This window comes from Rhinolophus sinicus, linkage group LG09 (assembly GCF_036562045.2).
Source record: "Rhinolophus sinicus isolate RSC01 linkage group LG09, ASM3656204v1, whole genome shotgun sequence".
NCBI lineage: Eukaryota > Metazoa > Chordata > Mammalia > Chiroptera > Rhinolophidae > Rhinolophus > Rhinolophus sinicus.
Genome location: NC_133758.1, coordinates 2,775,970 through 2,797,500, shown reverse-complemented (window position 1 = coordinate 2,797,500; position 21,531 = coordinate 2,775,970). Strand labels below are relative to the sequence as shown.

The following is a 21,531-nucleotide window of genomic DNA, read 5'->3' as shown; positions in this document are numbered from 1 at the left end:
TTCACTGAGGTTCGTGGAGATAAAGAGCTGACTTTATGAACTGCATATTCTAAAGACAGAATTCATTTGGAACCCACGCCACTTACAGCTGCTGGTAGACGTGGCCCATGTGTGGCAGTTGGGGTGCATGTCAGAGCCCAGCTCTGAAACACACCATGTGGGGGGAAGTCCAGCTCAAACCAGCTGAGTATGCAGCCGGGGGCAGCTCACTTAACCTCCGTGCCTCAGTTTCCTCATGTGGATGTGGAGTGTAACATTCCCCTTAACTGTATTGGCAAGAGGCTAACAGTTATCGTGTCTGGTTCTGAGGAAGGGTTTGATGAATATTACCTATTATTATTCAGTGACATTTTAACCCGAAGCATAATGCTGGTTGAGCAGATATTCTGTGGATATGAAATGTTTACCCAAGAACAAATAAATGATTTCTTTTGAAATAATAGTATATTATCAGTCCTCCCAAATAAATGACTACTGGGCTAAAAATAGTCATTCTCTCTACCTAGGCGGGCCATTATCCCAGGATATATGTTACTGCTATTTGGGATTGGGCTTCAGTGGTGTCGTGGGACAGGCTTCTGGTGACCGCTGTGTGTTCCTGCCCTTTGTACAGAGATACGTGCTCGCTTTGCTCTGGGGCGATCACGGCGCGCATGACACCTGGTAGCGTCCAGCACCCTTTTCTCTACATGCGATGGGCTTTGCTAATTTCCACTTTCGAATCCACTCCCCGAGGGTAGTTTAGAAAGTTTTTTTAGTGTGTGCTTCCTTTCTTTCTTCCTCTGAACATGTTCTTTCCCCTTTTTATCTTGTTGATTTAAACTGCCCGGCATTTATTTCCAAGCGGTTTTGTGAACCCAGGAGGCCGATGAGAAGAAACACACAGGAGTGACGTCAGAAGTCGGCAGATGAGGCTCTGAGTTTCCTTGAGCTGGCCGTGGTGAGAACGGCTTTCCTGTGGGCACAGCTGGAGTAGAATATGTCTTGTTTTTTACACTCCACGAATGAATCTTCTATTTTAAAATCTTTGCCTCGAAGTTGTCTTGACCAAACCTTGTGCGTTCTCCAAGAACCCCACCTGCAGTGACATCATTTGGACACGTGGTCACGGGGTGCTACCTTTCAGAAGAAATTGAAAGAGGAAGTATCCTTAGAGTAGCTAGGAATTGTTCTCATGGTAGGCTTCTAAAGAGGAAAGTAATGACGAGGGTGGGGGGCAGCATTCCAGCCTCTGCTTTGGATCCCAGGGGAAAATAACGTGCAGAAGGCTCAAGGCTTGAACCTAGACTGACTCCAGCGCCTCCTCCATCTTTTTAGCCCAGAGTCTGTATCTGCAGCTTCTCTTAAGGATGCAAATGAGGAGTGAAACCCTCGCTCCTGCCGAATCCACTTCTCTGGTGCCCCAGGCATCCCAGGCCACCGCCTGCCGCAGCCCCAGCCCCGTCTCCGCTGTGCTCAATAATGCACAGGGATGTTGCTCCACCAAAGTGTCACCTGTCTAGGTGAGTCGTGCCAGTATCTATCTGAAGTGACAGCCATCTTTGAGTACCGGCGTCTCTAACTGACTTCTCTTTCATCATTTATGTTGGAAAGGTAACATTTTCAACAAGATTGTTTCCTCTTGCCCTGTTCTTGTTTCTTGGCACCCTCGCTCCCTCCCCCTCCCACTCTCCTAGCGCACCTGATCAAAACATCACTGACAAACCCTTCCTTCTCCAAATCCAATGAGCCTCGCCTGCCCGGGAGTTTTCCTGAAGAACGCCAGTGCTGAAGTGCAGTGTTAATGAAGCTGGTACCAGAGGGAACCTTATTGAGTCGGGATCATATGACCTAGCAGCGTTCCTCCTGCTCAAGCTTCCTGGAAAGAATGGATGGAAGTCAGTTATGTGGCGGGATTCTAACATCTGTCCTACCCCATCATGGTCATTTGTATCAGTAATGGAAACAGGTTAAATACTTCCATTCTGATGTTGCCAGCAGGGATGAAAATGAACATTTCAATGAAATCATCTCAACAGAGCGGAGTGGGGCGGGGGCCTGGTCTGATTCATCTCCACTCCCGTTGGTGATGGGAGCCCTAATGAGAATGCTGGGAGTATAGTTTATCAGATAGATGAGGAAGAGCGAGTAAATCTCAGAGATTAGAATCGCTGCAGACCTCTGCTAATAACATGCTCTTTTCATCCTGAGGGCGGGGGAGAGGGAGCGGCAGAAAGCCACGGAGGGCGAGGGCGCTCTCTAATGGGCTGCCAGGAGGGCTGTCTCCAGCTGATGACACCTGGAGGTGCCTTAGGTCACCTCTTACAACCCTGTCTGGGGCGGGGGCAGAACTCGGGTTTTCTTCATTTCCCCGTAATTATAAATTACCCACATTTGGAATGGCCTTTGCTTTGCCTAAAAAGTCACTTTACTTCCTTAGTTGTCCATGTCAAGAAGAAGCATCGTGTTTGAGTTGCTAGTGATGTTTCACACTTTAAAAAAAAAAAAATAGAACTCAGTTCCTTTTCATTGTGTGTCTTATACATGTCACTTCTTCTAGCAAGAGGTATCCTCAGTGATGCCAAGTGTCCTATCATGTCTTGTAAATTCAAGTTTGTTAGTGTGGATTATTTGACATATTTTCATACTCAAATGCTGTATTCATGAGGTACATTTTCCGGTATCACTACCTTTCTCCTCCTATCTAGACGACATTGCATAAAATCCAAGTGGGTTAAGAATAGAAACATTTAGTCAGCTAGCCCATTAGATTAAATGCCAGTATCTGAATGGTTCCACATATCGAATTGTGGGGCCTGACAGGAGCCGAGGCTCTTCTGTGGAAGGAACGCGTCCCTCACTTTTCATCAGCATGTCTTCTTATCACGTTGGAGCAGGTCCGATGTGCACGCGTAGGCTCGTGTGAGTGGGTGTTTTGAGTAGCCGGCTTGGTACCTGCTGGATTTTGAAGGATACAGTTAAAGCTGATGTTTAGAAAGCAAATCCTGTTCAAGGCCATGCCCATCTTCGATTGCTGCGTCAGCCCTTTCAGTAAGGACCCACCCTTCTGTCCATCGCCCGGAACCATGGAGGTGGGAGCGCAGGGTTCCGGGGCCTTCACCTCCTTGGGACAGCAAACGGGAGATTGAGGAGCACACCACAAGGGTGCGTAACTGGGGTGCCATCAAGGTGCAGGTTCCGCGGGACACAAACCTAACTGCTCAGAGCCAGTGTTAGGTAGAAGCGAGGGGATTTGGAACTTGACTGTGTTTTGCCATCGAAAACCTAGGGCGGCTGTCACTTCTCACCAGTCTCAACATGACTGTGGTATCGAGAAAATCTTGTTTTCTCTGAAGAAACAAAGACGTTTTAAAAAATGTTGGGCTGCGATTTGAGAAATATAGTTTTTATCTGATTTGCTGAAGATGTTTGTTTGTACCTCACTGTGTACTTACAATTTGAGGTGCAAACATTGTTTTCAGGCAATATGTGTGTACTTATATTGTAGACCGTCAGGCACACATGCGTTGTTACCTTCAGACTGAAGTCTACACGGACCCCATATATTGCCTTCTGTCCACTTGTGTTAGAATGCACAGAATTTCATGTTGCTCAAGATGACAGCCTGTCTTCAGGGACACGGTGGCATCCAGAAGGCACATTTATGACAAAAAATATTAATTTTTTTAAAGAAAACTGAAATCTAACCCTAACATTTAGTTGTCTCATTCCCATTTGGGCAATAATAGGGTCTATGTATTTTTAATTTTTTATTCACTGACACACCTGTGAATACACAAACATGCACACACTCATACACACCCACACATGAACGTACACACACGTACACACACGTATGCATGCGCACCCACACATACCCATGTACGCACGCACTCACACGCATACATACATTCACACATACCCCCATATGCATGCACACACTCACACACCCCCATATGTACACACACACGCACGCACACCCACGTCTGCACACACCCGTGCAGCACGCGGAGTCTGGCAGCACCTCCTGTCCCCCCTTGCAGGGGCTGCTGTGAGCTTTGTCAGGTGTCCCCTGGAGGTCTGAGGCTGCTGTGAATGCCCTCCCTCTGACGGCAGGACACGTTGTGTGTGCTCACAGTGTCACACTTCACACCGTGTGCCAGGCTCAGGAAGGGCGGGGGAGTGAAGGCAAAGCTGTTTTGACACAAAAAGAAATAGCAGAAATGATGATTTGGAGTCTTTGTTTTATTTGATGGGGAGAAATGTCATTTATTTCTATAAGAAGTTGTAGAAGGAGAATTTTATACTGCAGTTACCATCCCCAAGTACATCCACCCCTCACATTTCCAGGGTGGCAGTGGGTGATGCAGAGGGGGCTCAGCGCCCAGGGCTGGGTTTTACTGGAGAAGATGCAACAGTGTTGAGCTGACTTTGTTTTCTGTGATTCAGTAGCCTTTCTCGTAACAATCTTTTACGCTAAAAATTGTATTCATTCACCTCGTGAAGTATGGTGTTCTCATAGTTTCATCACTAGAAATAAAAGAATTCTACAAATACTGTAGTACATTCTGGTACTTTTGTACTCGTATGAACTAAACATTTTAAAGAAAATTGTAGTTTGTAATGAAAACAAAAGATCGTGGCAAACAATTAGCTAAACTCGTAAGTTTTATGAGTCCGTCTCTCTCCTTCCCTGGATCTCTCTCGCTCTCTTTCTCTCTGCCTACATAAAAAATTTTCCAAGGCATCTAGGAAAGCAATTATGACACTTCACTGATAACAATAAAAATGAACCTAATTATTACAGTAAAAGAATGAGATTTTCTGTCATGACAGTGTGGACGTAACTTTGATTCAGAACCCATTATTGTTATGAAGGGAATTTCAAGAAAGTCAGGTGTTCTGTGACCTCGGATTAAGCTTCCACTCGAGTATAGAAATAATTATGTAGGATATCTTAGCTTGTGGTGTAGCCTGTTGGTACATAATTTACATCTGACCGTAGCATGTTTACTGATAAAATTTCTCCTAACGGTGTGTTAAGAGTTGGTCTCCGGGCTGTACCTGTGGGTCTGTGTTTCCACGCCCCAATCCTCAAAGACCTGATTTCCCTTTTCTTATTTTATCCTGTGTGTTTTGAGAATGAGCTACTGGATTTGCAAATGGAGGCACATTTCTGAGACGTAAGCTCAGTGTGGTGTTCTGAGACTGACAGCCCCTTCTGCCTTCATGTCTCACATTTGTGTTCTCGCGCCCTTAGCAAAGGCCGGCAGAAGTTCCCCCTCCTAACTGTGGACTTTGGGGGGGGGCACAGCCTGGGTGGTGGGGTAAAGTGACTGGCTTTGGAGGCAGGCGTTGTTGGTGCTTTGTGACAGCCATGTGTACGGTGTACAGAGCATGGATGGCACTACTGTGAGTTACCTTTCTCTGCTTGGAGAGCTAGCTCATGCTCCGGTGCCCTCTCTGGATTTCTAAATGTCACCCATCAGGACGCCTCTTATCCTCTCTGCTGAAAGTCTCTTCTATAGCATCAGGTGGGAACTCGGTGTCTGGGGCCTGATTTACTAACATTGGTTTTGTGGACCTCGATTCAGCAGATGGTCCTGGCGTGATGTGTACCTCTGCTCGGAGGTAGAGGTGATAATGAAAACATGGCGTCTGCCTGTGCTTGGCATTGGGCGTGCACAGCTCGGGGGGCAGCCTGCTTTTCACATTGTGGAGCAAGGAAACATTTGCACGCGTATTAACACACAACAGTAGAAATCTGTGTTTCCCCAGGTTCATAAAAGAGCGTTTACTCTTTGCACTTCCCGTTTCATTTTAACTTGCCTTTTAATGTTTTCAAGATTGTCCTATATTTTTTTCTCTTCTTTTTTTTCCTGGCATAGCTGACAATCAAAGAAAGTTTTTGGTCTTTTCAATCATGGTTTAAGCTCTAATTTGGGCTATCCCACTGGTTAAACTACATTGTCGTAACACTCAACAAAATCTAGACATAATAATATTGATGGGAGGGGCCTCGGAATGAGGCATCTTATTTCTCACTTAACTTGAAATTAAATTCTGGGGCAGTGAGAAAAAGAAGAAATTGTATTTGTTTTAAGGAAGTTGCCTGCTGATTCCTAATGAAAATTAGAATTGGGTAAAATCCATAGGCCATTTTATTGCAGTTCTTAAAAATGGCTTCTACTGGGTTTTAAGTAAAGAATAAATATGTTATAAATCATGCTTTAGCAAACCAGTATCTTAGCAATTCATACGGGGCAACAAAAGTTTGCCTCAGTGATAGAAAAAATTTTGGTCATATGACATCAGAGCAGAAGTGGTCTTTCAGCTCTGCCTGGCCTAGTGTCAACCATCCCGCACAAAACTCAGGACCTATGCTTGTAAGTTGACATATATCCTGCTTGTTTTTGAATGCCTTTTCAGAGGAGGAAGGCATGAGCTCTGTACCCATGTTTGCTTCCTCTGCAGTTTTTATTTCCCAGTGTGTTCTAACTTTCATGAAAACCACCTGCTCTCTCCCAAACCGAGGTGAAGTTACTTTACAAGTGATCAATTATAAATTTGGAAGAAAGTGTATTTTGCAAGATTCTACAATGAATTGAAGCTGTGCATTCGTCACTTAGGTGTGTGTGAGCCCCTTTTGTGAATTGGCCCCTTGGAGTAAACGTATTTTGATATAATGGCCATCTGTTCGTGGATATCACATTTGCCAGTCGAAAACCTAGTTTGATGTAGATAAACATGTAATTTGGTATCATTGTAGAGTTTCACCAGGTGGCAATACAATAGAGAAGTTTGGTATTTGCTCTAAGCCTGTACCCAGGCAGGGACCAGAGTCCTGTGTTATGTACTTGTCACTTTTAGATATGCATTCCCCTCATTCACAGCCAACTCTCAATTATGCGTGCTAATGAGGGAAAGAGAGCTTGGATAACAAAGGTTCCCAGCCTGATGCTTGCCACTTATTTCCACCGCCTCGCCATGGGGCCTTGGGAAGAGCTGCTCACCGGGAAGGTGGCCTCTGCTCCCTGGCTAGTCTCCCCTCCCTTCCTTCCTCTGTCCCCGGGCAGAAGTTGTAGTCATCAGGGAAACACTGAAAGGCAGGCAGAGGAGGCGCCTGGGTAGAGCAGTTCCCACGGATCCATGGGTTGGAATTTCGCGTCTGGGTGTTGAGTGTGCCATCCACATCATGATGAAGGCCAGTGGCCGGCCAGCTTTCGCCAGATGAGGGTTGGTGATGTTGTTCTGATCACCCCCACCGACGTGACGTTCCTCATCCCTTGTGCGGGTGACCCTGAGCCGGGGGCCTTCTGACAGCCTGTGAGGACAGCCACCCTGAGCATTTTCTAGCTATTTTCAGAGCGTGCAGGCGTGAGGAGGAGGAGGGCCGGCAGCCCACGGTCGTGCCTGATAAGACATGACGATGCCGCCATTCCCACGACCACATCCCACAGCCCCAAAGACACCAGTCATCGCCCGCTTGGTTGCATTGCTGGGGAGACTGAGGCCCCGAGGAAGGGGTGACTGAGTGTGGAGGTCACACTGCCTGTGGGTGACTGCCTGGGGCTCCTTCCTGGGTCACCCATCAGTTTGTCCCTTCCGTGCATCTGTCCTCATGTCATGATAATGATCAGGGCCTGTCCTTCAATGGGAACCCGCAACAATGGCCTTATTAGCCAGCCTGGGCCCTAAAGAGACAAGCAGATGGAATGTCAGCCTCGCCCACCTGCCCCACCCCCAGGCTCAGGCTGCCGTCAGGTGGCCCCGAGGAAGGGGTGACTGAGTGTGGCGGTCACACGCACACCCATCGTTACTTCGTGCACCGGCCTTGCGTGATAGTTATGGCCCTGGGGGCTGTCCGTGTGGCCCACTGCTCCTTGACACTGACGTGGCCAAACTGAAGGGCTCCGTCTCTGCCTAATTCTGAGCCAGGCGTCCACCTGGTCTTGCTGTCAGGCTCCATGGGGTCCAGTCTGGGAATCTCCACCTTCACAGCCCTTGTCTTGCAAGACCCAACCTTCTCGGCCTCCCCAGGCACAAACACTTAAAATGAAGCCCAGTAGATTCTTAATTCTTCTGAGGGGTCTGGGATGCGAGACCCTCAGCCTGAGCCCAGCTTTGGAAGGTGGGAGCCCTGAGGGGAGCCTTGGGCTCTACTTTTAAAGGATGGGGTCTGGAAGCAAGGCAGGGTGGGTTGGAGACCAGTGCTGACGCCAAGGGGAGTGGTTTGCTGGGAGAAGATTGGGAAATTAGGGGCCAAGTGCTGGGTGTTGCCGGCCTTTAGGGCTCGGGATGGCGGGGAGGGGACGCTCCAGTAGTTGTTGTTACCATTGCTGCGGCCTTGGAAGTGAGCCAGCCCTCGGAGGGTCTTGGAATGGAGGACTGGCTGATTGCTCACAGAATCAGTCTGGAACATTCCGTGGGCTCCCTCTTGCCCACCTGTGAGGCAGTGGTGGTGGCCATCCCATCGTCTGTGTCCTCACATGGCCATGAGTGCTCCAGAGGAAGGGTGACCCTGTGTAGCACTTCGGCTGAAGGGCCACTAGAAAGGGTGTCAGGAGAATGGGGAGGGATGTGCTTCCAGACACCTGGGTAAGTGGTTGTGCTTTCTTCTCAGCTGACTTACCATGTCCTCTAACCCAGGGAGGGAGCGGGAAAGCTGGCGTCAGAGGGCATCCAGTGGCGTGGGCACAGGACAGCTGGCCCCCAGCTCTGCGCTTCCTCATGCCCCTTATAGAGTTGAAAAGTTAACCAAAAACATAACTACAATGCACTAAAAGAACGTGCTAGAACAGTAAAACAGCCAGATTCCTGCTTCTCAGGATTAGTAAGCTGGAAGGGTGCCTGATAAAAGTATAAGCCCTAGAAGGTTACGAAGCCCAGGGACTGTGTCGGCTTCAGGGTGATGTGATGCAGCTGTGCCCGTTGAGCTGGTGCTGGAGGGTCCCTGCATCTGCCCCCTGCCAGCTCCCTGGGGGGGGGGGGGACAAGTGGTACAGGAGCGGAGCAGGAGGGCCAGGAGTCGGGGCGGGGAGGGGGGCAGACTCTCCACGACCGAAATCCCTCACAGGAACCCCTAGTTGTTCCCTCCCCCCTTTACTTTCTAATAGTAAGAAAATAAAAGTAATAGTGAAGCCCTTCCCACATTCCGGCCAGGCCGGGCCCTGCCCTTCCCGGGCTCCCTAATTCCAGGGTCTGACTGGTGGCTAAACGTTTGCTTCCAGCTATTTTGTTCTAGAAATGGTGTAAAATGGCTAATCCATGTTTGTTAAACTGAAAACACCAAACACGATGTTGAAAATACAGGTGTTTGTCAAGAGCCGCTTCACTCAACCGATGGTCACCTGTGCCTTCATCAGCCGGAAAAACCACTGTTAACATTCTTTCAAAGGGATTTTCCCCTGGACTCTGTGCAGTTTTGTCTGTTGCCGTTTTCATCAGCTGACTTTGCCTGTGTCATGAAAGCATACTTTTAAATGTTTGGATAACATTCACCTCGGGAATAAACTGCAAATCACCAAACCACTGCTAAGGGCTGGGGATTTAGATAGTGGACAGTTTTATGTGGGGCAATACCATACAGGACACCTGTGCATAACACTTTTTCTGTATTTCATACCTTCTAGACTAGACTTCCAAAGCAAAATCATTGGGGCCAAAGGTGTCAACGTTTACAGATTTTTCTCCATTACTCTGTTTCGTCAAGATTCATTTATAGCAGCGTGACTGGCACGTGGGAGGTTTCTAAATGTTTGATACGGGATTACTTTCGGTCATTCATTCATTCAAAGACATTTACTAAGTGTTTCACTGGCACTGAGGTGCTAACAAGACAAAGGACAGTCGCTTGGTCCTGCTGGTGGCAGAGTGGAGAGTCCTCGCACTGAGAGTCAGGTGACCCACAGCTCCATCCCGTGTCCACTGCTTGTTTCCTATATCTCTTGGGGAAATCGGGCAGCTTCTCCATGACTCAGTTTCTTGTCTGCAGAGCAGGCAATTCAGGGATGCCACCTGGCAGGGTTGTGTGGCTGAGGGGAGGGGACGGGATGAAAATGGCTCAGCCGGCGGTGGCTGGGGCTTAGCGGAATCAGCCGAATGGGAGAGCCTACAGGCCGACCAGAGTGACAGACCGGTACACATCCCTCCGTTCTGCGGGGTGTGGTGAGCCCTGTGAGGGGACTACGAGGCAGCGTCATCAAGGAGATGACATCCGAGCCTCCTCCTGAGGACAAATAAATTCACCAGGCGGAGGGTTGGGGGCAGGTGCCCTGGACACATGGCGGGGAGGGCGGGATCCCTGTGGGGGTTTGTACCCCCTGCGTAGGACGTGGATATAACAGAGATTGTAACTCAGGGGTCGCAGACCCTCGGGGTCAGCGTGGAGGAGGGAGAAGGTCGCTGGGCAAGGAGGGGAAGCGGCCCCCCTGGAAGGCTCTTGCAGCCCCTGTCGGGACCTGCTTCTTGAGGGCAGGGGACAGTGTTGGCTGTAGGGCTTGAGGACAAGCCCACACTGAGGCTGACCACACGTTTCCTGGCATCGGCAACTCGTTTGGGTGGGAGCAGTTCCGTGACACTGAGGTAAGAGATGCCAGTAGTGTGCTGTCATCTGGGGAGGGGGTGCTGGCGGGAGCAGGAGGAAATCATTTTGTCTGCACATCGTTTACCTGGGAGTGTCTGTGGAACACCCACCCACGTCACGACCAATTCGGGTCCTCGCAGCTGGAGCTCCTGTATGCGCCAGAGTTGGGCAGGCTCTGCACACACCCCGGGGCCACACAGGCCCGACCTTCACGGGGCCTCCCCTGGTGGGGCGGGAGGTTGCAGGGTGGATGTGGACGTGGTGGTCACAGTGGTCTGGGCAGGCACTGAAGAGGCGTGAAAGGAGGTAAGGTTGGCCAGAAAGCGGCTGCAGTGGGAAGGGGCGTGAGCAGCAAGAATGGGCGGTGGGAGCAAGGCGCACTGTGCGGCAGCAGACGACGGGGTCAGCTCCTGCCTTTCCCAGGAGCGTGGCTGGGGTGGGAGGGAGCTGCTGCTGCCCCACAGGGCCCGTGGGGAGCTGGGCAAGCAGGATCCCGGGCTTCACCTTCGCTACACTGGAAAGGGGCTCCCCTCCTTTCCCAGATTACCCCCCATCCTGGCCCTCCCACCCACTGCCTGCTCACCCTGCGTCAGTTCTCCACTGGGTCTGAGTTCCAGGGGCAGGCAGACGGGGGCATTGAGGTGAGGGGAGGGGTCTCTGAAACCAGGGTCCGCTCAGCAGGGCTTTCTGGTGAAGAGGCTGCAGCTGGCTCGGCGGTCCGGCCCAGCGCCTGCAGTAACGTTTGCACTGGGGCTGTGGGTTGTCAACGAGAAGCATGTTAGGGCAGCCTGGCAACTTCTGGGTGTAGACTGGACTGTGGAAGGAGGAGGACGGGCTGGGGCTGGGGCTGGCCATGGGCACATGACACTCCACTCGGCTGCGATGCTGACTAAATCACGTCTGGGCTGTTTCAGGCCCTGAGGTGCCTCCTCTGAGGGTGAGGACACGTGGGTGCTGAACAAACCCTAGAGGAACAGCAGCAAGTTCCCCATTTCCGTGTTTCCAGAGTTGAGGTAGAATTTGTTTACTCAGCGCACTGAGGGGTGTCTACTCTCGGGGAGGAGGTGGGAGCCCTCGTCTCCTAGCTGAGCACACTGGTCCAGAGGATGCTTCCTTCAAATTCATTCTTTCACGAGGATGGGTGGACTCAATCGCCAGGCAGCGTCCCCCGGTTGGTCCCAGTGTACGGAACCGCCTGCTGGAGCTGCTGGAGCTGTCTTGGGCCAGGGGACCAGGCCAGCAGCCAGGACCGGGCACCTCATTTTCACACGCACTTGGCCTGCCCAGGACACCCTGTAGCCTTAAACGTCACCATCCACAGAGGTAGGTCTGTGGCCAAGCCAAGGCCACCCAGGCCAGGCTTGCTCAGAGACGACCAATGTGACAGGTGCTTCTGAAGTGGGGTCCTGGGGCTGAGCATCTGCATTGTGAGCCCTCAGAACCTGTCACAATTATGGACAAAAGGGAAACGTGATTGAACTTGGCAATCATTTGTTAATTTTCTGAGCTGTACATTTTACAGGTGGGCCATAGGATTATGTAGAGCGTTACCCATGTGCCGACCCCTAAAGTTAAACCTCAGGTCTTGCACTGTTGATTATTTTTCGCATTGGGAGCACAGTATTAATGGAACTGTGATTCCCGGGTTTGTTAGAGGACGGCTGTTCTTGAACCAGATGTGAGCACGCATGCTCAGGCCACTCACGTCTTCACCCAGATGTGGGAATGGGCCCTCGTGCAAGAAAGCATGGTGTGTGCAGGTACTGGGGCCTCCCCTTGTCTGTGGTTTCACATTCTGAGGTTTGTTACCAGCGGTCAACCGCGGTCTGAAAAATATTAAATGGAAAATTCCAGAAATAAACAACCTGTAATTTTTCAATTGCAGGCTGTTCAGAATAGCGTAATAAAATCTCGCACTGTCCCACCTGGAACATGAACCATCCCTTCGTCTCTGTGCTTTGTATGCTCCCTGCCCACTGGTCTCTTAGTAGCCGTGTTGGGTATCAGACTGACTGTTGTGGCATCACAATGCTTGTGTTCAAGCCACTGATTTCATTGTTATAATTATTCAGTTTTATTATTATTGTTGTCGTTAATCACTTACTGTGCCTAATTATAAGCTAAACTTTATCACAGACATGTATGTATAGGAAGAACATAGTAGGTAGAGGTTCGATACTATCTACAGTTTCAGGCATCCACTGGGGATCTTGGGAGGTACCCCCGCGGATGGGGCCACGGCTGTATTCTGTCGGGTCCCGCTGAATGGCTGATTTGGTCGTCATTCGCTGTGCGCGTGTGTGCGAGTGTGCGCGTGTGCTCACAGGTGATTGTGCATGCCCGCGCCCCGGAGAGCTTGCCGCCTGCATTTGAAGTCCTCCATCTACAGGTGTGGATGGTCTCCTGTCGCTCCTCCCTGGCCCCAGGCAGCTGCGATGGTCTCTGTCTGTCCTGTCAACCATCCCTGAAAACACATTGCTCTTTGCCACATTCCCTTAGGATCCGGCTCTGATAATGTGATAATGAGGGATTATATTTAATGAGACACCCCTCTCAGGTCATATCAGTGCATTTTAATAGAGCCTTTCTGGAAAATTTCTTAACCCCAAGTTTCCCAAGTCGTTGATGGAACACTGGTTCAGCTAGTTATCCCCTCAAAGATGATGATTAATAATAATAATAATTAATAGTAGCAGTAATAATAATATAAGTAAAATACAGTGGTCAAATAAGAAGCGATGCGTGCAATTATCTCCCCTTGGGATTAACAAGATATGTCACATATTAAAGGATCTAAAATATCCTGCAGTAAAAAAAAATCGCATTTCAGCTAATGATTCATTTGCCCTCCAACCCTCTGATTCATGTGACAGCTGTCAATATCCTGTGGTTTCCTTTGGGAAATGCTGCCTTCAACCCAAGAAGTCACTCTGCTGTGCAAATGTAGCCTGTAGTAGGCCACTGTAGCATATACTGTTGTCCTTGTTGAAATTTTAAAAATGATTATTGTGGTAAAATACTTGTAACATGGAAGTTAGCATTTTAAGCGTACAGTTCAGTAGCATTAAAGTATATCACTTATGGTGGTGGTGCAGCCGTCACCACCATCATCTCCAGAACCTCCTCATCTTCCCAGTCTGACACTCGGTCCCCGTTAAACACTAACTCCCCACCTCTCCCCTGACACCCACCCTTCTCCTTCCTGTCTCTATGAATTTGTCTGCTCTAGGCACCTCATATAAGTGGAATCCTGCAGTATGTGTCCTTTCATTTCTGGCTTATTTCACTCAGCATAGTGTCCTCAGGGTTCATCTATGTTGTAGCAGGTGTCAGAATTTCCTTCCTTTTTAAGGCTGAAGAATACACCATATTTTTTGTTCATCCATTCTTCTGTCAGTGGACATTTGGGTTGTTTTCACCTTTGGCTCTTGTGGATGCTGCTGCTTTGGACAACTAGGGCTCTGTGACATCTGTCCGGTGTCCCCATGTGTGTGACTTTTGCTTCATCCAGGCAGGGGGCTGCTGGTGCTATGCTTGCTGTGTTCTCCTTTTCAGTAAGGACCAGAGCATTTTTATCGCTTGCCGTTGAGGAGTATTTTTGTTTATGGAAACCATAGAATACTGTCTGTGAAATATCCTGCCCTACAAGTTGACAAACAGGTCCCTCGTGATGGGAAGGCATGAGGGACTCATAGGTCATTGCTTTGGAAAGGAGAAGCCTGCCAGAGGAGGTGGCAGGGGGCCCTTCCCTTCCCACTTAGCTTCAACAGCCAAATGGACGTCTTTAGAAGGGGCAAGATGCCGCCCGTCAGTGGATGCTCCTCCATTGCAATGTAGTTGCTTGGTTTTCCTGGTTGAAACTGAATGTCTGCCGCTGACCTGTAGAGTGGGCAGTTCCGAAAGCAGGGTAGCCTTGTAGCCCGGGAGCTCGGGTGAGAAACATCATTTTAAAGATCATCTAAGTGCTGGGGAGGCCGCGTCCTTGACGATGATTTACTTCTCACCATGTTTCATTTTTCTTTCCCAGCTTATGTTCCTGAAGAAGAACTGAAGGCAGCAGAAATAGATGAGGAAAACGTGGAGGAGGATGGGCTGTCTCTGGACATTCAGGAAAGCGACTGCGTGTGCAATGAGGAAGCAGAGATCAAAGAGGCCCAGAGCTACCAGAACTCCCCGGTCAGCACTGCGACTAACCAGGACGCGGGCTACGGGTCGCCTTTCAGCGAACACAGCGACCAGCTGGCCCATTTCAAAAGCTCCTCCTCCAGAGAAGAGAAGGAGGACGCGCAGGGCGCGGACAGCGCCCCCTACCCGCAGGACAGCTTGGCACAAATCAAGGCCGTGTACGCAAACTTATTCTCGGAGTCCTGCTGGTCCAGCTTAGCGCTGGACTTAAAGAAGCCCAGTTCCACCACCAGCAACCACGATGTGGGCCAGAAGGAGGGCTCCACCCCCGCCCCCACGCCCCCCGCCACGACCACGGCGACCGCCAGCACCACGGCGAGCACGCCCAGCTCCAGCTCCGGCTCCAGCACCAGCACCAGCTCCAGCACCAGCAGCAGCGGCAGCTCCGGCTACGACTGGCACCAGGCCGCGCTGGCCAAGACGCTGCAGCAGGCGCCCTCGTACGGGCTGCTGCCCGAGCCCAGCCTCTTCAGCACCGTGCAGCTCTACCGGCAGAACAACAAGCTCTACGGCTCGGTGTTCACCGGCGCCAGCAAGTTCCGCTGCAAGGACTGCAGCGCCGCCTACGACACGCTGGTGGAGCTGACGGTGCACATGAACGAGACGGGCCACTACCGCGACGACAACAGGGACAAGGACTCGGAGAAGACCAAGCGCTGGTCCAAGCCGCGCAAGCGCTCCCTCATGGAGATGGAGGGCAAGGAGGACGCCCAGAAGGTGCTCAAGTGCATGTACTGTGGCCACTCGTTCGAGTCCCTGCAGGACCTCAGCGTCCACATGATCAAGACGAAGCATTACCAGAAAGTGCCTCTGAAGGAGCCAGTACCAGCCATCACCAAACTGGTCCCTTCCACGAAGAAGCGAGCCCTTCAGGACCTGGCGTCCCCGTGTTCCCCCGAGCCGGCAGGACTGGCGGCGGAGGCCGCGCTGAGCGAGGCGGCCAAGGACGCCAAGGCCGCCAACCCCTACGTGACGCCCAACAACCGCTACGGCTACCAGAACGGCGCCAGCTACACCTGGCAGTTCGAGGCCCGCAAAGCGCAGATCCTCAAGTGCATGGAGTGCGGCAGCTCCCACGACACTTTGCAGCAGCTCACGGCCCACATGATGGTCACCGGCCACTTCCTGAAGGTCACCACCTCCGCCTCCAAGAAAGGGAAGCAGCTGGTGCTGGACCCTGTGGTGGAGGAGAAAATCCAGTCCATCCCCTTGCCCCCCACCACGCACACGCGGCTCCCCGCCTCCCACATCAAAAAGCAGCCCGACTCGCCGGCGGGGTCCACGGCCTCGGAGGATAAGAAGGAGCCCGAGAGGGAGAAGGCGCCGGCGGCCGCGGACGCGGAGAAGAAGATCAAGGAGGAGAGCGAGGACGCGTCGGAGAAGTTTGAGCCCACCACGCTCTATCAGTACCTGCGCGAGGAGGACCTGGACGACAGCCCCAAGGGCGGCGTGGACATCCTCAAGTCCCTGGAGAACACGGTCTCCACCGCCATCAGCAAAGCCCAGAACGGCGCGCCCTCGTGGGGCGGCTACCCCAGCATCCACGCGGCCTACCAGCTGCCGGGGACCGTGAAGCCGCTCCCGGCCGTGCAGAGCGTGCAGGTGCAGCCGTCCTACGCCAGCGGCGTGAAGTCGCTGTCCTCAGAGCACAACGCGCTCCTGCACTCCCCGGGGAGCCTCACGCCGCCGCCCCACAAGAGCAACGTGTCGGCCATGGAGGAGCTGGTGGAGAAGGTCACGGGCAAGGTCAGCGTGAAGAAGGAGGAGCGGCCGGCGGAGAAGGAGAAGGGCTCGCCGGCCAAGGCCGTGTCCCCCGTGGCCAAAGAGAATAAAGACTTCCCTAGGACGGAGGACATCAGCAGCAAGCCCCAGCAGAAGAAGGGCCCAGAGGCCGACGTGGGCAAGGCCAAAAAGGACGGTGCGGTGGATGCCCACACCCCCAACGGCACGGAGCCTCTCAAAGCCAAAGTCACCAACGGCTGTAACAACCTGGGCATCATCACGGACCACTCGCCGGAGCCCTCGTTCATCAGCCCGCTGAGCGCGCTGCAGTCCATCATGAACACGCACTTGGGCAAGGTGTCCAAGCCCGTGAGCCCCTCGCTGGACCCGCTGGCCATGCTGTACAAAATCAGCAACAGCATGCTGGACAAGCCGGTGTACCCCGCCACCCCCGTCAGGCAGGCGGACGCCATCGACCGCTACTATTACGAGAACAGCGACCAGCCCATCGACCTGACCAAGGCCAAGAGCAAGCCCCTGGTTTCCAGCGCGGCCGACTCGGTCTCATCACCGCTGCGGGAGAGCGCGCTCATGGACATCTCCGACATGGTGAAAAACCTCACGGGCCGGCTCACCCCCAAGTCCTCCACGCCCTCCACGGTGTCCGAGAAGTCAGACGCCGACGGCAGCAGCTTCGAGGAGGCGCTGGACGAGCTGTCACCCGTGCACAAGAGGAAAGGGCGCCAGTCCAACTGGAACCCCCAGCACCTGCTCATCCTGCAGGCCCAGTTCGCCTCAAGCCTGCGGGAGACCCCGGAGGGGAAGTACATCATGTCGGACCTGGGGCCTCAGGAGCGCGTGCACATCTCCAAGTTCACGGGGCTGTCCATGACCACCATCAGCCACTGGCTGGCCAACGTCAAGTACCAGCTGCGGAGGACAGGGGGGACGAAGTTCCTGAAGAACCTAGACACAGGGCATCCTGTTTTCTTTTGCAACGATTGTGCCTCTCAGTTCAGAACTGCTTCCACATACATAAATCACCTAGAGACACACTTGGGCTTCAGCTTGAAGGACCTGTCCAAGCTGCCACTAAATCAGATTCAAGAACAGCAGAATGTCTCAAAAGTCCTGGCGAACAAAGCTTTGGGCCCGGCCGGGACTGCCGAGGACGACCTGGGCTCCACATTCCAATGTAAGCTGTGCAACCGGACTTTTGCAAGCAAGCACGCAGTCAAACTGCACCTCAGTAAGACCCACGGCAAATCCCCAGAGGACCACCTGATCTATGTGACAGAGTTGGAAAAACAGTAGCGTCCAGGTATGCAAGGGACCGCGGCACATTGCACTAAACGTCGTCTTCGTACTGCACTAGGCCTGGCCTGAGCCTCCGAAATCAGCCTTTCCTTGGTTGCCGAACTGCCTGTCTGGACCTTGGTTTTTCTTACACATATTTTGTAGTTATATTTATATGCTCTTTGTCCGATTGTGCATGTTATTTTTCTTTTTCCGTGAGTCAAAGTCTGACCTTTATTTTCAACATCTGTTCTTGATGTTAAGCTATCTTTTGTAGGAAATAGTGGGGCACACTACTCAGAGACATTTACTTAGCAGGAAAGGAAGACACAAATAACAATGATAAAAAGACATCTTAAAATTACAAAGTTGCCATGACAATAAAGGTCACAGAACCTAGTAGTGTCAAATTTAACCCTTTGAGGACTGTAATCGCATCTCTGTGCCTTTCACTCAAAAAAAAAAAAAAAAAAAAGAAAGAAAAAAGGCTTAAAGGCATTTCATTCAGATCAAAAGCTGTGTCAGACACAAAACTTATTTAATAATTAAAAATGAGCTTTTATATGCAGACTGGTTTGTGAAGGAAGCATGCATGCAGCTGTTGGAAGACAGAACGTTGTCTAGGACTCGCCGGGTTAGGAAGCCACAACTTCACACATTTAAAACAAAAAACAAAACAAAACAAAAAAACTAACAACAGCAAACACCCCAGTTGCCACTATGCCCAAACCCTCTGGATGCTGAAAAAAATGCCACTTTTGGCAAAAAAAAAGTATGCAAGCTATTATTTAAAAATGTGTAAAAATGCTATTTCTTTTTTTCCTGTAAAATACTGCGGTTTATAGTTATTTACAAATGTAAGCTTTGGTACAAGCTGACCTTTCTATAGCGTGCTGCATTGGTAAACGAAAAAAAAAAATGGGGCAAATGTGGGAGTTCTTTCCTTGTAAATTGCCAGCATCAGCTTAAAAACTCCTATATGTTACATATCGTACCATTTTAATCTATTCAACTTTCTTTGTACCTTCTGGCTGTATGCTTTCTCTTTTAACTTTTTATATTGTCATTTTATATTAAATTTCTGTGTATATAATGTAAAACCACAATTTTTGAATAAAATTTAGTTCCTGCAGCTTGATTTAAATAGAGAAATTTTACTGGCACTTGCATCTTTCCGGATGCATGTATATCAGACAAAAATAAATAAATGAAAACAAAGCAAGCAATGCACTATTAATTATACGTTTTGGTGTTCTATCATTAATATTGTACATTTGGATTCACACAATTAAATCCACTGTTTTCTCAACTTGTAAAATAAATCCACACGCAGTTCTTGATTTACGTAGATTGTCATGTCGTCATTGTTTTTGCCTTTGAGATGTTACTTCAGCAAGAAGAGGTATTGCTTATGCCATAAACCACGAAAATTCTATTCAGAATTATCACTTGCCGATTTGTGTGCTGACATCCGTCACTCAAATGATAAGCATTGCATTTTTAAAAATGATAATTAAAATGTTTGACTGCACTGGGTGCTACTGAGTTTAGCCATTGAGCGATGGCTGTTTTGTACCCAGATAAAATAAGGACCTTTGTTCAGAGAATCCTCCCAGACTGTTCACAGATGCTTACAATGATCTGGTCTGTATATCGGGACTAATGATAGGCTTAGGAGGTGGGTCTCCCTGTAGCAACAAAGACCCGGGGCCTTAAGACTAGTTCTGCGTTGTTCTAAGGGGGAAAGTCTGATACCTGTGCTTTTAAAAATGGACAATTTTTAAAAACGGGCCGCCCTCTGTTTCGTGTTTTGGGACTAGTCCTTCTGCAGGATGCTGTGGGGCGCCTATGGGACCAGCAGGACCCTGGGCAGGTGACGGCTATGACCCCCGACCCCTGGGGTCCAGGGCTTCAGTCTGTTCCAGAAAACACTGATGCCAAGGCGCCCAGCCTGTTTTATGCCCAGAAGTACTTCAGGATGTGGCAGGAAAAATTCTTACCTCCCTTTAGCTTGAATTTTGCATGAAAAGTGGATTTTGCATGAAAAGTGTTTTCTGAGACAGAGTAGAACTTCCAGCGCTCTGTCCGGAAGCAGCCACGCAGTTGTGCTGTTTCCACTGTTTGCCTATTGCCGGGCCAGCCAGGCCGCTCTGCTTCCCTGAATGACTGTGGGAGCGCAGTGCAGGTCCCCGTGTTTACACGGCCTTCATACGAATGCTGGCAGATGCCAGCGAGGTTTGCCACACTCTTCTGACTTTTTTCATCCTAAATGGCTGTTGTTTAGGAGCATGAGCCATTTAGACATTTGGTTCAATTACTGGGTGATTCTGTACATTGGGCTCTAGGGGTGACAGAGAAGAATAAAAATCACACCTATGGTGGAACGTCTGGTCTTTGCCTAGTAATCCTTTGAAGTTACGTTTGTTTTACCTCAGGCCCACAAATGCATGATCGTGTGATTTCATCGTGACAGGGCAAGAGTCAGAAGCAGCAGGTGAAGTGGTGTGGTGAAGGGAAGAGCTCTGAGGAGAGGCTGCTGGCTTCAGTCCCAACCAGCAGCCGCTGACCTGACCCGGAAGCTGCCTGCAGCCTGAGTTCTGACACTGGGTCCTCGGCCCAGAACTCGGGTTTTCCTTTCTTAATTTTTTCCTTGTCTAATTCCTCAACCACATTGCTATCTTGTCATTGGCCCTAGTTCCCTGACCAGTGGAGAGAGGACTTGGTCGTCTTGCTGCCACTCAATGGTAATGAAGATGGTGTTCCCCGCTCCATTTAATGAGCTGAGTCCGTGCGAGGGACTGCTCTGGGCCTTCACACACACATTCCCACATCCGGGCCTCAGCCCACTATGTGCAGGGTCCTGTTACTGCCACCCTTGTTCACAGGTAAGGAGCCCCCAGCGCAGCACTGAGGTCCAGGGCTTGTGATTGACAGAACCTGAGCTCTGAGCCCAGGGGCTCTGTCCCTGGCTTGTGCACATAGTCACCCCCTTTGCTGGCCCCGGGGAGGGTGTGGCAGCAAAGGGCCCTGCGTCTCCTGGAGGGTGAGGATCAGAGCTGAGTGTTTTGGGTGATGATGCTGATAGGACATGAGGAGCCACCCTGAGCAGACGTGCATTCTTCAAATTGCCTCCAGCTGTGGGCCACATCTGGTCACAGAATGGGCCAGCTCTATCTTCCGTTGGATCTGAAAAATAAGTTGAGATAATGTTTGTTATGAGTTTGTAGCAACTTCAGTGACTACAGGTCTACCTAGTAACATCAAGTAATACGAAAACTCAATTTGTATAAATGCAGATAGATTGAATAATCCAGGGATGCGATTGGGCACCTCTAATTTGAATCTTTACTTTACAGATGTTTCTGCTTCCTTCCGCTGTGTTTGGGCAGATGTGTCCATCCTCTCCTTCCTCTAGTCTTGTGTATCCCCAGAATGGGGTCTGCACTCTCTCCGGAGCCCAGGGCACCAAGCCTGCATCTTCTGGAGTGTGAAAGCCGATGGCCCTGAGCAACTGGAACAAGCTGGTCACCCGCCTACCTGGTAGGAGGCTGGGAGGGTCAGGGAGTGACTTGGCTGCTCAGTGTTTCCATTTGATCAAGCTGACATGGTGTACGTGTAAATGTAATGCTACGTAGGCCTTGGGTTTAATAACTCATCAAATATTTTTTTCCTGTAATTATAGGATTTTAAAAGGTTCGACATGTTCCTCAGAATGTGCATTGCATGATGATGTTTGTTATTCAGTCAATATTTAAAGAGATATA

The 21,531-nt window shown here is 50.4% G+C and overlaps 1 protein-coding gene across 1 annotated transcript in view; it reads left to right on the top strand.

Moving 5' to 3' along the window:
* TSHZ1 (teashirt zinc finger homeobox 1) overlaps positions 1–19,111 on the top strand; it is a 76,533-nt gene extending 57,422 nt beyond the window's left edge. Inside the window, exon 2 of the mRNA XM_074339829.1 lies at positions 14,592–19,111. Coding sequence (XP_074195930.1) covers positions 14,592–17,785 — 3,194 coding nt within the window. The 3' untranslated portion in view covers positions 17,786–19,111. The remainder of the gene's footprint in view (positions 1–14,591) is intronic.
* Positions 19,112–21,531: the final 2,420 nt, after the last annotated feature.